General features: G+C 36.0%; 1 protein-coding gene across 7 annotated transcripts in view; it reads right to left on the bottom strand.

The window, feature by feature from the left end:
• Positions 1-13611, bottom strand: part of RBM46 (RNA binding motif protein 46) — a 106370-nt gene that overhangs the window by 74473 nt on the left and 18286 nt on the right. For 4 of the 7 annotated variants that reach the window (XM_072621325.1, XM_072621321.1, XM_072621324.1 and 1 more), the window contains exons 2-4: positions 8481-8642; positions 7328-7795; positions 5729-6511 (exon numbers count right to left, since the gene is read on the bottom strand). In XM_072621325.1, coding sequence (XP_072477426.1) covers positions 5729-6511; positions 7328-7795; positions 8481-8631 — 1402 coding nt within the window. In that variant the 5' untranslated portion in view covers positions 8632-8642. Of the gene's footprint in view, positions 1-3519; positions 3573-5728; positions 6512-7327; positions 7796-8480; positions 8643-13611 lie in introns of all 7 variants that reach the window. The other 3 variants (XM_072621319.1, XM_072621322.1, XM_072621320.1) reach the window with 1 other exon arrangement.

Genomic DNA, 13611 nt, shown 5'->3' with positions numbered 1-13611 from the left:
TTAATGATATTTGGCATGGCACAAGATCATACTGCAGCTTTCCATCTTCATTTGGGAATTTCTGAATTTCTAGGTTACTTTTCTGTCAGTAGATCAATATTTCCTATAAGTGCTCATAATTCTCTTAATGGGGACAAGATATTAAGACCATTCCTAAAACAGGCTTTTTTCCAGTGGATGTTTTTCAGTCTTTTGAAAAAATTCAGATATTACAGGTTCGCCTGGACTTCTTCTAATAATAATTTTGGTATAGACTTGAATGAGAAAGTTAAATTTTATCAGCAAAAATTACCCTTTACTCCAATCTTTAGTAGTCTAGCTTTTACCAAATCTTGCCTATTGCAAGTACTATCTCCTCAATGTAGGTTAGCAGTTATAGACTTGAATGAGAAAGTTAAATTTTATCAGCAAAAATTACTCTTTACTCCAATCTTTAGTAGTCTAGCTTTTACCAAATCTTGCCTATTGCAAGTACTATCTCCTCAATGTAGGTTAGCAGTTATTTATTGCTTTTCTGGTTATTCTTCCAAATTCAAGAAGCTAACAACATACTGCAGAACAATCTGTTAACAATCTCTCCAATTGCTGGGTCTTCTGAAGGTATTTGCTTGGGTTTTTTGGTTGTGGTTTTTTGAGAAGTAAGGGTGTTTCAGAGCAACAATTTCTCATTTCTTGGCATTATTTTTCATTTTCAGCTTCACTTTTCTTGTCTAGTTCCTGCTTCACTGTAGGCTTGAAATGTCTGGTTTTCTCATACCAACACACTACAACACCTCTACAAGTTACCGAAGTGTGCTCTTTAAGAATGACAACTTCTGGCTATTTTAAAGGTATAACATCCATCTTAAAACCAAAGAATTAAAAACAATGAAAGAAAGCAATGAAACACTTGTACGGCACAAAATCTAGCACACAAATAATAGAAAACCAAGGGTGGGAAAACCAGCTAGATCCAGTTTCATCAGGTCAAAGAGTGATGTTCTGAATCCACCTAGAGTCCGCAGAAAAACACATGCATGACCAATGCTAAAACAAAACAAAACCAAATCCAAGTTATTACTCGTCCCAAGGAATTTGCCCATTACTGTATAAAAAGTGCAAGGTCAGGGAAAGCATTTTTATCAGTTGAAGTACATATCCTTAAAAAAAAAAAACATGCTGGAAGATACAACTTTAATAGTACTGAGGAACTGATTTTCAAGACATATTAGCAAAAGGATGGGGGAAAAACCAGAGTTATTATCACCAAAAAAGAAGACTATAAAGATACTGGCAACTACTGACCCATGTTCACTTGCTTGACTCCATAAAATCTTTATGTGAATCATCTACATGTGAACTGATGAAAATATATCAGAGCAGGCAGACTTCTACAGGTTACTTCCCATAGAAAAATACATGTTAACAATAAAAGAACACAACTGAGCAAGGAATGCAAGATCCCACTGGGTTTATGTTTGATTTAAAAACAAGTACCTGGCTCAATGGAACAAAATGCTACTTTAAGAGTTCTTTTCCAATGAAGTTGTTTCTCATTTACTCTTATGCGATTTCTTCACAGATGAGATCACCAATGTAATTTTGCCCAGTGTTCCTCTGATGATTATCAATATGGAGTAAACCATAAAACAGGAAAGATAATGCTTGGCAAAGATACTTACAATGTAAGAGATAATGTCTTGTATGAAGTCAAAATATAACAGGAGTCCTTACAAACGACGAGGTCATCTACATGTCCCATCTTCCATATGCAACTGTTCTGACTATAACAAGCCCAAGAATATTACCTAACTCCTAAATGAAATCCATAGCCTCTCAAAAGGGATTAACCTAACAAACTTTTTAGGTAAAAAAGTGTAATGAAAAATATTTATTTTTCAGATCATGACACGTGGTTGGATGAGTAACAAATACACCCACACACACATGAACACACACATATACCTATAGGCCTATAAGCACCATATGCCAATAATGAGCAGGGTCTAAAATTGTATAGAGGGGAGAGGGCTACAATGCAAATGGGAAAGCGTGTGGCATTATCAGTGAACCAAAAGTGTTCCCTAACACAAAAACCCATCTTTAAAATACCAATACCAAGACTGGCACACAGATATCAATCTTTTGAACAAGTAAAATTGGAGAAAAACCCCAAAGACAAAGAATAGAAGCATGGTAAATATAAGTAGGTGGCAGCATATTACCAAGAAGAATATACATCTAAGAAGTGACAAAAAAGATGTCATCTAGGAATTTATAATAAAAAATGAGTTAGGTGAATCATGTGAGATAGAGCAATGGAGATAACAAATGTAGATAACAAAAGTCTAAAGACTTAGGAGAAGGATTCCAGAAAACACATCTCTGGTAAGTCATAGATAAGATTGTACAACAAGGGCAGGATCAGTGGAATCAGTGGAAAGTATACCCACATTCATGAGAGCAGAGATCCACTGAAGTATTTTAAAGATCAGATAGGTTATAGTTCCAAGAGTATAACAAATACCAGACAGCTCCATTTCAACATGAAACTCAAAAATACTATCCATAAAATCTTACCAAGGCCAGTCCATCTTTATAAAGATGATAAACTTAAATCTAAGGTAGAGTTCCAATTAAAAAGTCTTACTAGTAGAAACTAGAAATTGAGCTTAAATGCTTAACAGGACTATCAAGAAAATTAGATTCAAGATTTATGAGGAAAAATAAACAACCATCAATTGTTCACAGAGAACTACAGGAATAACTTAGGCTCCATGGTCCCCAGAAAAGAAATCATCTTTAAGTCCTAACAACCCCATAAGAAGCTTCACGCTAAGAAAACAGGCACCTGATAGGAATCCCAAAGGTCCTTTCTCAAACTTTACGGATGTGGAGCTCTTACAATCATATTTGGTTTTTAAGAGAACCCAATCAGCTGATAAAACCAGGCTGTGCAGAAGATATCAATCTTTAACCATCACAAGCTGGAAATGATGGAGCTTGCCTCACAAGGTCCAGAAAGGCATTCAACCATTGCAAATCAAAGCTGAAGCAACATTCAGAATCCAGCTCACTGAAGGGAGGTACTCATTTCGTCTTCCTATTCCCAGATTCTAGCACGGTGGCTTGCACATAGGTGGCAACTAACACATACACATACATACACACACACACACACACACACACACACACACACATTGACTTGGCTGGTTCTATTTATAGCTTAGTCTCAACTTCTTTCACTGCTCATCAAGGTTTTGATGTTTATCTCCTAGATCCAGTTCTGCTAGAATCTTAAAATTCCCTGGATCTCAATTTTCCTGGACTTCAGAGCTCCTTTACCCTCACCCTCTTAAACACTGGCTTTCTGAATACATCTAGATCTAACTCCCAAGTCTTTACCTTCATCATTCCTACTCTTTAGTCTAGCACTTATCAACCACCTGTATCCATATCCTCGTCAAGTAGGTTAAGGCTCAGGCCCTGTGTTTTCCACACAAATAGAATATTAAGCCCTGTACTCCACCTATTTCCTACCTTTTGGCCATGCGAACTCCTTCTTAGCCCTTCCCTCAGATAGCACGAAGAGACTGAGAGAAAAGAAACTCAAATTAGTAAAAATCTTGCTGCTTATTTGCAGCTAACAAAAGGTTTGCCAGAAAGTCAAAACAGATGTTTACAGTGAAAATGGGGAATAGCTAACAGATTTTTAAGTGAGACATTAAAATTTCCCCCTCCTCTCCTGAACCCCTGGCACTCATTAGCAAAGATAGGATTCTTATTGAATCTGAAACAGATAACTGGTTTTATTTAAGTCAGTACCAGCTAACAGTGAATGACTGCCCTCTCATCTACTCTGTGTGGCAAAGTCCTCCAATAATGGAGGCAAGAGTTAGTAGTGCCCACTTCTGGTATCATGCAATTTCCTGTTATGCTACAAACTTTTCATGGGAACAACAAAATAAGCAGAAAAAACAGCAATCAAAAGAACTAACAGATTAGTGGATAGAAATCACATGTTCTAGGTTTTATAAGGGGTCAGGATTTTAAGAGTTTGTAAAGAAAGGAAAAAGAAAGTAGAGGCTGTATCAATAATAATTTTCTACGTGACTAAGCTAGTTCACTGACAACTGATCTAGGAAATCTTAGCAAGAGAGCTATCTGGCTAATCAGGGGTAGGGAATCTGAGGCCTTCCAGGCCATATGTAGCCTTCTAGGTCCTCAAGTGCGGCCCTTTGACTGAATCCAAACTTCACCGAACAAAACCCTTTAATAAAAAGATTTGTTTTGCTTGGACACAAGTCAAAGAGCTGCACCCACCGATCTAGAGGGCCACAAGTTCACCACCCTTGGACTAAATGCTTCTGCAGTCATTTCCAAATCACCAATCCTTCCTCCCCCAAAAAGTCGGCTATTTCCTTGTAAAGTCAAAAACTATTGAACTTTTATTAAATTATGATAATTTTAAAATAGTCTTTATTTATTAGGAGACAGATTTTGCAAATGCCTATATAATCAAGAGAAACTATGACTGACTGAATGCAGTCATATCTGCATTCTCTCTACCAGATCTGCATATTCTACTTCCTTTTATCTCTCAATCTAATGGTTCAGATTCTACTGTGGCCAAAGGTTCAGACTTACAAACCAGAGCATATAATGAATCCAAACAACACGGGTGTAAGAGGTATTTTTAGAAAAACTACAAAAACAATGTAGATGAAAACCCTCTCTTGTAGACTATTTGCTGTCTGTTCTCACTACTCTTGCTAGGATCCAACAGACAAAAACTTTAAAGTCTTAATGGTTAAACCTATGGTTGCCAAAGACCATTTCTAATCCTTCATAAGTGTAGCCATCACTTAAAAAAAGGCACCTTTTTTTTTTTTTTTACTGTTGACTTTCAAGAAACCAGTGATCACTGAGCACTGTAAATGGAGACCAACAAGAGGAGGAAAAAAAGTATAAATGTAAGTAACCAAAGAAGGAAGTTCCTTCTTCAGAATTCCAAATACTTTCTTTAATACTTATCTCTGAAAAGCTCAGTGCCTTCTGTTAGTTTTTACGAGTTAATTATTCCACACAATATTGTGAAGAATATTTTTACTTTTTGAAAATGCATGAATATATCAGAATGACCACAAAAGACTTCTTAAAGATGCTTATTGCTGATCATGAGTAACAGTAACAAAATTCCAGATTGGTGAACTTAAGACTGTGTCTACACAGAGCTATTAACTGGATTGGCTGTTTTGACTGAAAAGATCGATCAACTTATCCAAACAACTGAATTAACTGATATTTTAACCACATCAAATGGTTATTTAATTAACTGACTTAACCTGACCAATTGTCAAAACAATGTGAAGACATTCCTTAGGATGCAGGAATAAGGTCATGAACTAACTTTAGCAGCAGATAGTGTACTTACCACCTCTCAAAAAGGTAATTGCAATTAAGATTATTAGTCAAAGTGATAACTCCAAAGAGAATAAGTAGCACGGCCATACCCTCTAGAGTAGTGCTACTTTACATGTATCACAATAAAACAACATTTTAAAAGCTATATTAGAATTTAAAAAATAATTTTACTATAACTTTGTGAAGTCAGGGTAAAATACATTTTTAAAAAGCCACAGCTGTTATTCAACTGCCAAAAAAAAAAAATCTCCTAATTTAGGCACAATCTGTAATAATAGTTTTTTTTGTTTCACGTTACAGTTTTTAAAGTGAGCATTTAACTTACCTAAATGAAGCAAAGTAAACTGGGCTGCCAATTCCTTCGCATCTTCTAGTGTTGTACATAGTTTGTCTGGCATGAAGTAACTCTGAGATCCGTTTGCAATAGCAGGAATAACTATTTTATATACCAAGAGTACTTTTCCATCTTGACTTGTTGTTGAATATAAATAATATTCTGGTGGTGCCCAATTATTTTTGTTGCAGTAATAATCCAAATGCATTACTGCAGAATTGAAGTGATTAGATTTTAAAGAATACATACTTATTGGTGTAAGCTTTGTTCCAGGGAAAAATGGATAAGTGCATCTTTCAATTTCTGGGGGGCTTGGGCTGTGCTGACCATTTAGACGAGCTGGAAGACTTGGTGGTTTCCCTAGAGTTTTTTGGTGTCCCTCTTCTTTATTAGCAAATACCAAAAGATTTTCAGAATTTGGGCTAATTTGACCATTGAGATGTTGTCGCCAAGTGCTTTCCTTATTTACTGGTTTAGCCAGTGTTACTTCAATACTTGCTCCATCAATACACTTTCCATTCATAACAGACATAGCAGACACTGCATCTTCTCGGTTGAAAAAATGAACAAAAGCATAGTCTCTAAGTTTCTTCACCCTTTCAACCGCACCAGGTTTGAATTTGTTAAATTCTGCTTTAATTGTTTCCTCTGTGGTAGAGATCATTAAATTCCTAACATATAAAACTTTAACTCTCTGCATTGTTTCTTCATCAACTTCTTTCTCTGGATCTGCCCAATCTACCTGTATAGTGTGGCCCCACAGTTGGAATGTTCCTGTAAAAGTTACAAATGATATTCAACTTACAGGCAAAATTAAAATGGACAAAATGAAGATCAAATACTTGACTAATTCCTCCCAAAGAAGGAAAAACTGATATATCTCAAATATCTATAACTCTGAAATAAATTTTATCTTTTCAAATAAAATCCAAATTGGGCACGTTTAGTTTGAAATGAAGTTAAAAATAATTAGTGTTGACCAAATTTTTCAAGCTCCATTTCTAAGTTCCACCCTTGAAAGAAATTCAAATAATGCATATTGTTAAAATAAATGATAAAGTTATCACCAAAAGGCATTTTTACAAATTACTTCCTTCTATAATGAATAGCCTGCTTGACTCTAATCTGATTATAAGGCTTCTGAAATATTTTACTTCTGTTTACTCAGAATATTTCTTTTTATTTTTTTATGTGGGGGTTATATGATTTATAAAATTGACCTCAAAAGCAGTATAATCCTTTTAAAGTAAAAATAACAGATACATCATTTGACATCTATAACAATCTTCCTTTAGAAAGCCTACTTTAAAAATTGGTTTTTTCCCCAGCAGCAGTGTAGCACACAGCATAGAGAAGCTCTGAGTCAGATCTACATTAAAGTCCTACCTCTGACATATATTAGCTACATATGCCTGGGGTAAGTCTCTTAATTTTTCAGTGTCCCAGGTCTCTACAACTTTAAGATGAAGAACATTTACTGACCTGCAGAAGTAGAGAAAAATTCCTCACCAGTAGTTCCTTACACCAATGAAATCAGCTCCAGATTTAAAAAAAAGAAAAGAAAAGAAACAAACAAAATGATCTGTTCACCTGGAATAAGTTTTCTCCTTGCCATGGCAGCAGCTCTGTGGGACTCATATTCAACAAATGCAAAACCACGATTTTTGGTCTTGTCAGTTGCACTTGGATAAACAATGACATCCACAACTCCTTCTGTAACTTTCTTCATTTCATCAAGTATTTCTTCTTTTTTCTTTTCTTTGGGAATAGCTCCAATAAATAATCTGCAATTATCCAAACTCACACACACACCAATGAATTTCCCTGGACGAATCTCATAATTATTAAGAATTCTAATGGCTAATTGCGCTTCTTCTTTAGTTGTGTACATCACAAAAGCATATCCTCGATTTTCACCACTAAACTCCATCATCAGTCGGAATTCATATATCTTTCCAGCTCTTTCAAAAACAGGAACTAATTCATCTTCATACATGTCACGAGGGATCTTTCCCACAAAAACTTCACACCCTCTTGGTGGAGGTGGACCTTCCCAACCTGAAAGGAAAGCAGAATTTTCAAGGAAGATCTTTCTAAATCCTACTTATTTACTGGTTTGTTATTGAGAGATGGCTTATTATTTGGAGATAAGGCAAACGTGGTACCTCTCTATACCTTGGTTTTATTGATTCATTCTCACTTCCATTGCTCCAACACCCACTGATCATCTAGTCAAGCTTCCACAGCTGCCCACTACTCTCAAAAGTATGATAGAGTGACAAAAAGAAAGAAAAAAGGATTTAGGAAAGCTGAGTATGATTTCTAGCTCTGCCTCTTAATAGCCTCTACAGTCTTCGGCAAGTCAATTAGCCTCTCTGGGCCTCAGTTTCATAATCTTTCAGATGTGGAGGTCAGACCAGATGATCTTTTAAGTAACTTTCCAGCTATTAGCCCATCATTACAAATTTAACATTGTTTCTTAGTTCCCATCATTACCCTATCTCCCAAACCTGGTCTTCTAAAATAAACAAAGTTTTGTTGTCCTAGTTATGAAAAAGTTACAGAGAAAAACGTTCAGGAGCATTTTTTTTCTTTCCCAGAGATTGAACATGACTTGATAGTTAAGGGGAGACTAGAAAGAAAAAAATTCTGTTGAAGATACCTGTACTAGGAAAGAAGATATTCATAATCTGAATGCCTAAAGTACAGGATTAAAGAGATTTGATATACACCTAATCCTCACCTGGAGGTGGTCCACCAAATTTCCTTTGTCCATTTTCTTGAACCATGTTGTAACCAGTTTTTTCCATTAAAGCTAACAAGGCTGCTTCATTCTGAGTACCAGTCCGAACTTTGCTGCATCCATTTGTTATATCTAGATTTTCTTCATTCATAGTTGCGATTTCTATGTAATAAGATTAAGAAAAGGTTTAAAGAAGCAATGTGCAGTAACACAGTAGTGTAGTTTTTAAGGTATGTTCCATGTCACTTTAATCTTATGGGCTCACAGAAACAAAATGTGGTCATTATGACTAACAAGTCCGCTTTATGTTCCACCTACTCTAAGCTCTCCCTCAATACTACAGCAAGGAATACAGTACTAAACCTTATGAAGGGAAAACAACTACTTATGAGTTTCACAATCTTGGTAAAAGTCATGGTGTGAAGGTCAGCCTAGTTCTCAAAGATTATACAAGAGCACAAGCTCTATCCAATCCAAGCCAAATGAAAATGTTTCAAAAACTCGCCCTGCTTAGTTAAGTGTTGAATTGTTTATCAAATACTGAACCTAATTTTATGTTAACAATATATGAAACCATCTACTAAGGTATTGATAGGGTGTGATGTGATTCAGTGGAAGAAGTGTTAAGAGATCTTTTGAAATATTAAAGTATCATGTAAGAAATAAATTTTCAAGTGCTTTAAAATAATTATAAAACCTGGCAAAATAGTACTTATAGTCCGTTATCAACATCATAAATATCAGATATTAACATATTAACGATGTGGTTTTCTTGTTTTTCTCATCTCACCAATGTAGAACACAATCTACCTACAATTTATAACGTCTGAATGTTCTTCCTGAGTAGATTGCAAGCTAGCCTATTCCCAGAGTCTAACAGAGGAGGAATTTATTTTTTGAAATTGTATGAATTCCTGACTCCAAGGCCAGAACTTTAACCACCATAACAAGTTAGCTCTATAATCAGTCATTCTCTACCTTTTTCTTTCGTTTTTGGTCTAGATCTATGATTTCATCAGCAAAAGGAATTCTTACTTTAGAAATTCCCCTCTACTTATGCAGAATGGGAGTTTTGCATATCTCATTCTACAACCTGAGAACTACCTACAGCACTTATAAGCTGTAACTTCCCCAAGGTGATAAGAGATAACACATTAACTAGTATATATAGAACTTAAACCTGGATCCCTCCTCACTCCAGCAATGACCCTCTATCCATTAGCCCTGCCTTCCTATCTCCTATTCTCAGATCCACACCCTCCTCAACTCTACCCTAACCATGTCAGATTCTAACTGTGCTCATTCCCTCCACTGTGCCTGTTGAAATTCCTGCTCTAATAATACAAATAATAATAAACAAAATCTTTACATTTGGGTAACTACCATTCAATTTTCTTCTATCCATTTCCTCTAAGCTTGCCCTCTTTCCACAGACAACTGTATCTTGACTAACCTCTCTAACACTAGCTGTAACTTTACTCACATTCCCCAAGCCACTGATCCTACCAGCTACCCAATGTTACTTCTGAAGTCTCCCTCTGACACCAATATTCAGCAGCCTCTGTTACGGGAATCTGAAGATCTTCCCTGCCCCTTAATAGGCCCATGTGACCTGCTTTGAGTTTTTGAGCCCCTAGCTTGAGTCACATGGAGCCTATGGTGGGAAGAGCTTGCCAAATGGAGCAGGAAGTAAGAAAGAGGCAGAGCTGAGAGAGAGATGGCAAGGCAAAGCTGAGGCAGTGCCACTAGAGTGAGGGAAGGAGGGAGGATTTTTGCCTAAGGGTGCTTTTTTGTGGGGAGGCCTAATAGAGAGAAAGCTTGAGAATGTCATTTTCCCTAGATTGGTGATGTGCATAAACTTCTTTGTTACCTTGGTGGAGCTGGCTTTCTGGTACCTGAATAAATATCTCAGTTTCTTCTTTGTGGAAGAGAGTTATTTATATTTTGCGAATTTCCCCTGGAAATACACATGCATATTCGTAGTGGCTGCTATGAGTACTGCATTAGCATTACAACCTCTCATCCTTTGAAATTCACTCTACTAAAAATTTTCACCCCCACATAAATCACGGTGATTCCTCTATACTAGCTCCCAAATTATTTTCTCTTCTTAAATTTTACTATTTTACTTTCCCAGTTACACATAAGAACAATTTTAATACTTAAAAAAAAGAGTTCCAAATTCCCTCCGTTCCCTGCCTCCCTCATTGAAAAGGCAATTTGCTAAAGATTCATACATGTGCAGTCGTGCAAAATATATTTTCATGTTAGTCATGTTGTGAAAGAAAATACAGACAAAAAAGTAAAGAAAAAGCATGCTTCAATCTGTATTCAGACTGTATCAATTCTTTCTGTCAAGATGGACAGCATTTTGTAGGTTTTTTATCTTGAGATCTTCAGAATTGGCTTGGATCTTTGTACTGTTAGGAATAGCTAAGTCATTCATAGTTGGTCACCAAACAATATTGCTATCAATGTACACAATTTTCTCCTGGTTCTGCTCATTTCACTTTGCATCAGTTCATGTAAGTTTTTCCAGGTTTTAGTATTTCAACGCAGTTGTATACAACAACTTGTCCAGCCACTCTCCAAATGAACATCCCCTCCATTTCCAATTCTTTGCCACCACTAAAAAGGCTACTACAAGTATTTTTGCAGCTATAAGTCCTTTTACTTTTCTGTTTTTTATCTCTCTGAGATACAGACCTAGTATTACTTGGTCATAGGGTATGCATGGTTTTGCATGGTTTTACAGGCCTTCTGGTATAGTTCCAAATTGCTGTACGGAATTGTTGAGTTGGTATATAACTTCACCAACAGTGCATTAGTGTCTCAATTATCCCATATCCCCTCCAACATCTGACATTTTCCTTTTCTGTAACATTAGCCAATTTGATAAGTATGGGGTGGTAGCTCAGAGCCATTTTTAAATTTGCCTTTCTCTAATAATGATTTAGAGCATTTTTGTATGTTTATAGATAGCTTTGATTACTTCATCTGAAAACTGCCTATCCATATCCTTTGACCACTTATCAATTTAGGAATGGTTCTTATTTCTCCAACTTTGACTCAGTTCTCTATATATTTGAGAGAAACATGCTTTAAAATTTTTTTGTTAATTATGTTTGTTAATTATGATTGCCGTGTGTTTCCTCTATCTTATTTTCCACTTATTTATCTTACTCTCTCCTTTCCTGGACAGCAAGACAGATTTCTCTACTCACTGAGTGTGTATATTATTGCCTCGGAGCTAATTCTGATGAGAGAGAGGTTCACGTACTTACCCCACATCATCCTCTCCACTGTAAAAGCTCTTTGGTACTTCTTACATGTCAGATAAATTTACCCCATTCTACCTCTCCCTTTCACCTTCTCCCAGTGTATTCCTCCCCACCCATTAATTTTATTTTTTTAGATAATAATCCCATCATATTCAACTCAGACTCATGTCCCCTGTCCATGTGTACTTCCAAATACCCTAATAATGAGAAAATTTTGAGTAGTTACAAGTATGATTTTCCCATGTAGGAATGCAAACAGTTTAACACTGAATCTCTTATACTTTCTCTTTCCTGCTTATCTCAAGTTTCATATAAAAAAGTCAGATTTTCTATTGAGCTCTCTTTTCAATCAGGAATGCTAAAGTCCTCTGTCTTACTAAACATTCTTTTTGCTCTTCCCTGAACGATGACACTCAGTTTTGGTGGGTAGGGGTTCTTGGGCGTAATCCCAGGTCTTTTGCCCCCCAGAATATCACATTCCAAGCCTGTTCTGACTGTGGCTCCACAGTATTTGAATTGTTTCTTTTTAGCTGTTTGCAATATTCTCACCTTGACTGCAAATTCTGGAATTTGGCTATATAATATTCCTGGGAGTTTTCATTTGGGGATCTATTTCAGGAGGTGATTGGTGGAGTCTTTCAATTTCTAGGTGATCTTCTGGTTCTGGAATATCAGGGCAATTTTTCTTGATAATTTCTTGAAAGACGATGTTTTTTGACCATGGTTGTCAGTTCAATAATTTTTAAATTATCTCTTCCAGTTCTATTTTCCAGGTCAGTTGTTTTTCCAATTAAGTATTTCACATTGTTGTCTATTTTTTCATTCTTTTTATTGTGTTTTGTTTCTTGCTGTCTCATAAAGTTATAAGTTCCCACTAGCTCAATTCTAATTTTTAAGGAATTATTTTCCTGTGTGAGATTTTGTATCTCCCTTTCCTATTTAGTCAATTTTACTTCTTAAAGAGCTCTTCAGTGAATTTTTGTAACTCTTTTCTCCATTTAGCCAATTCTGCTTTTTAAACAGAATTTTTAACTCTCTTCCATGAATTTTTGTACAGTTATCCCTTCTACACTGTGACTTTCCTCATCAAGCTTTCAATATACTGCATATTGATATAATAAATTAAATGAGAATTTTGGGGACAGTTTTGCAGAAATTGAAGATGACACATGATGGACTAGCAGATGATAGAGAGCCCATGATCAAATATTTGACTCAATTTTAAAATAAGGTACTATAAACACCCTATAAAAGAAAAAGAAAAAAATCAGACTTCTCTTGTATGAAGGGAGGGCCAAAAACTTTCTCCAGATTTTCCAGATCACATGAGCATCACTTTCCTAATCCCCACATTGTGGCCAATTCTGCTTTTCATCATTTGGGCTATTCTGTTTTTAAGTGTTATTATCTTAAGTATTTCTGTGCTTCCTTTACCCAGTGCTGACTCTTTTTGTTCATGATTTTCTTGTGCTACTCTTCGCTGCTCTTCCCAGTTTTTCTCCTACCTCTCTTACTTTTAAAACTCTTTTTGAGCTTTTCCATGACCTGACACTGATTCATAGCTTTCTTTGAGTTTTAGATACAAAAGTTTTGGCTCTGTTGTCTTCTTTTGAGTTTGCTTTGGTCCCTATCACCAAAGCAACTTTCTATAGTCAAGATCTTCTTCTGCTGTTTGCCCATTTTTCCCGCCTGTTTCTTGACTTTTAACTCTACATAAAGTGGGGCTCTGCAGAGGGCACTGTCTCAATCTTCAGGATTTTGTTTTGGGTTTTTTGTGCAGCTATTTTCAGAGATCATTCTGGGGACCCATAAGCTTCTGGTTCTTCCAAGATGGTATGAACTAGGAAGAG

This window comes from Notamacropus eugenii, chromosome 6 (genome assembly GCF_028372415.1).
Source record: "Notamacropus eugenii isolate mMacEug1 chromosome 6, mMacEug1.pri_v2, whole genome shotgun sequence".
Classification (NCBI taxonomy): Eukaryota; Metazoa; Chordata; class Mammalia; order Diprotodontia; family Macropodidae; genus Notamacropus; species Notamacropus eugenii.
The sequence above is the reverse complement of the archived record's forward strand: the minus strand, read 5'-3'. Positions and strand labels throughout refer to the sequence as shown.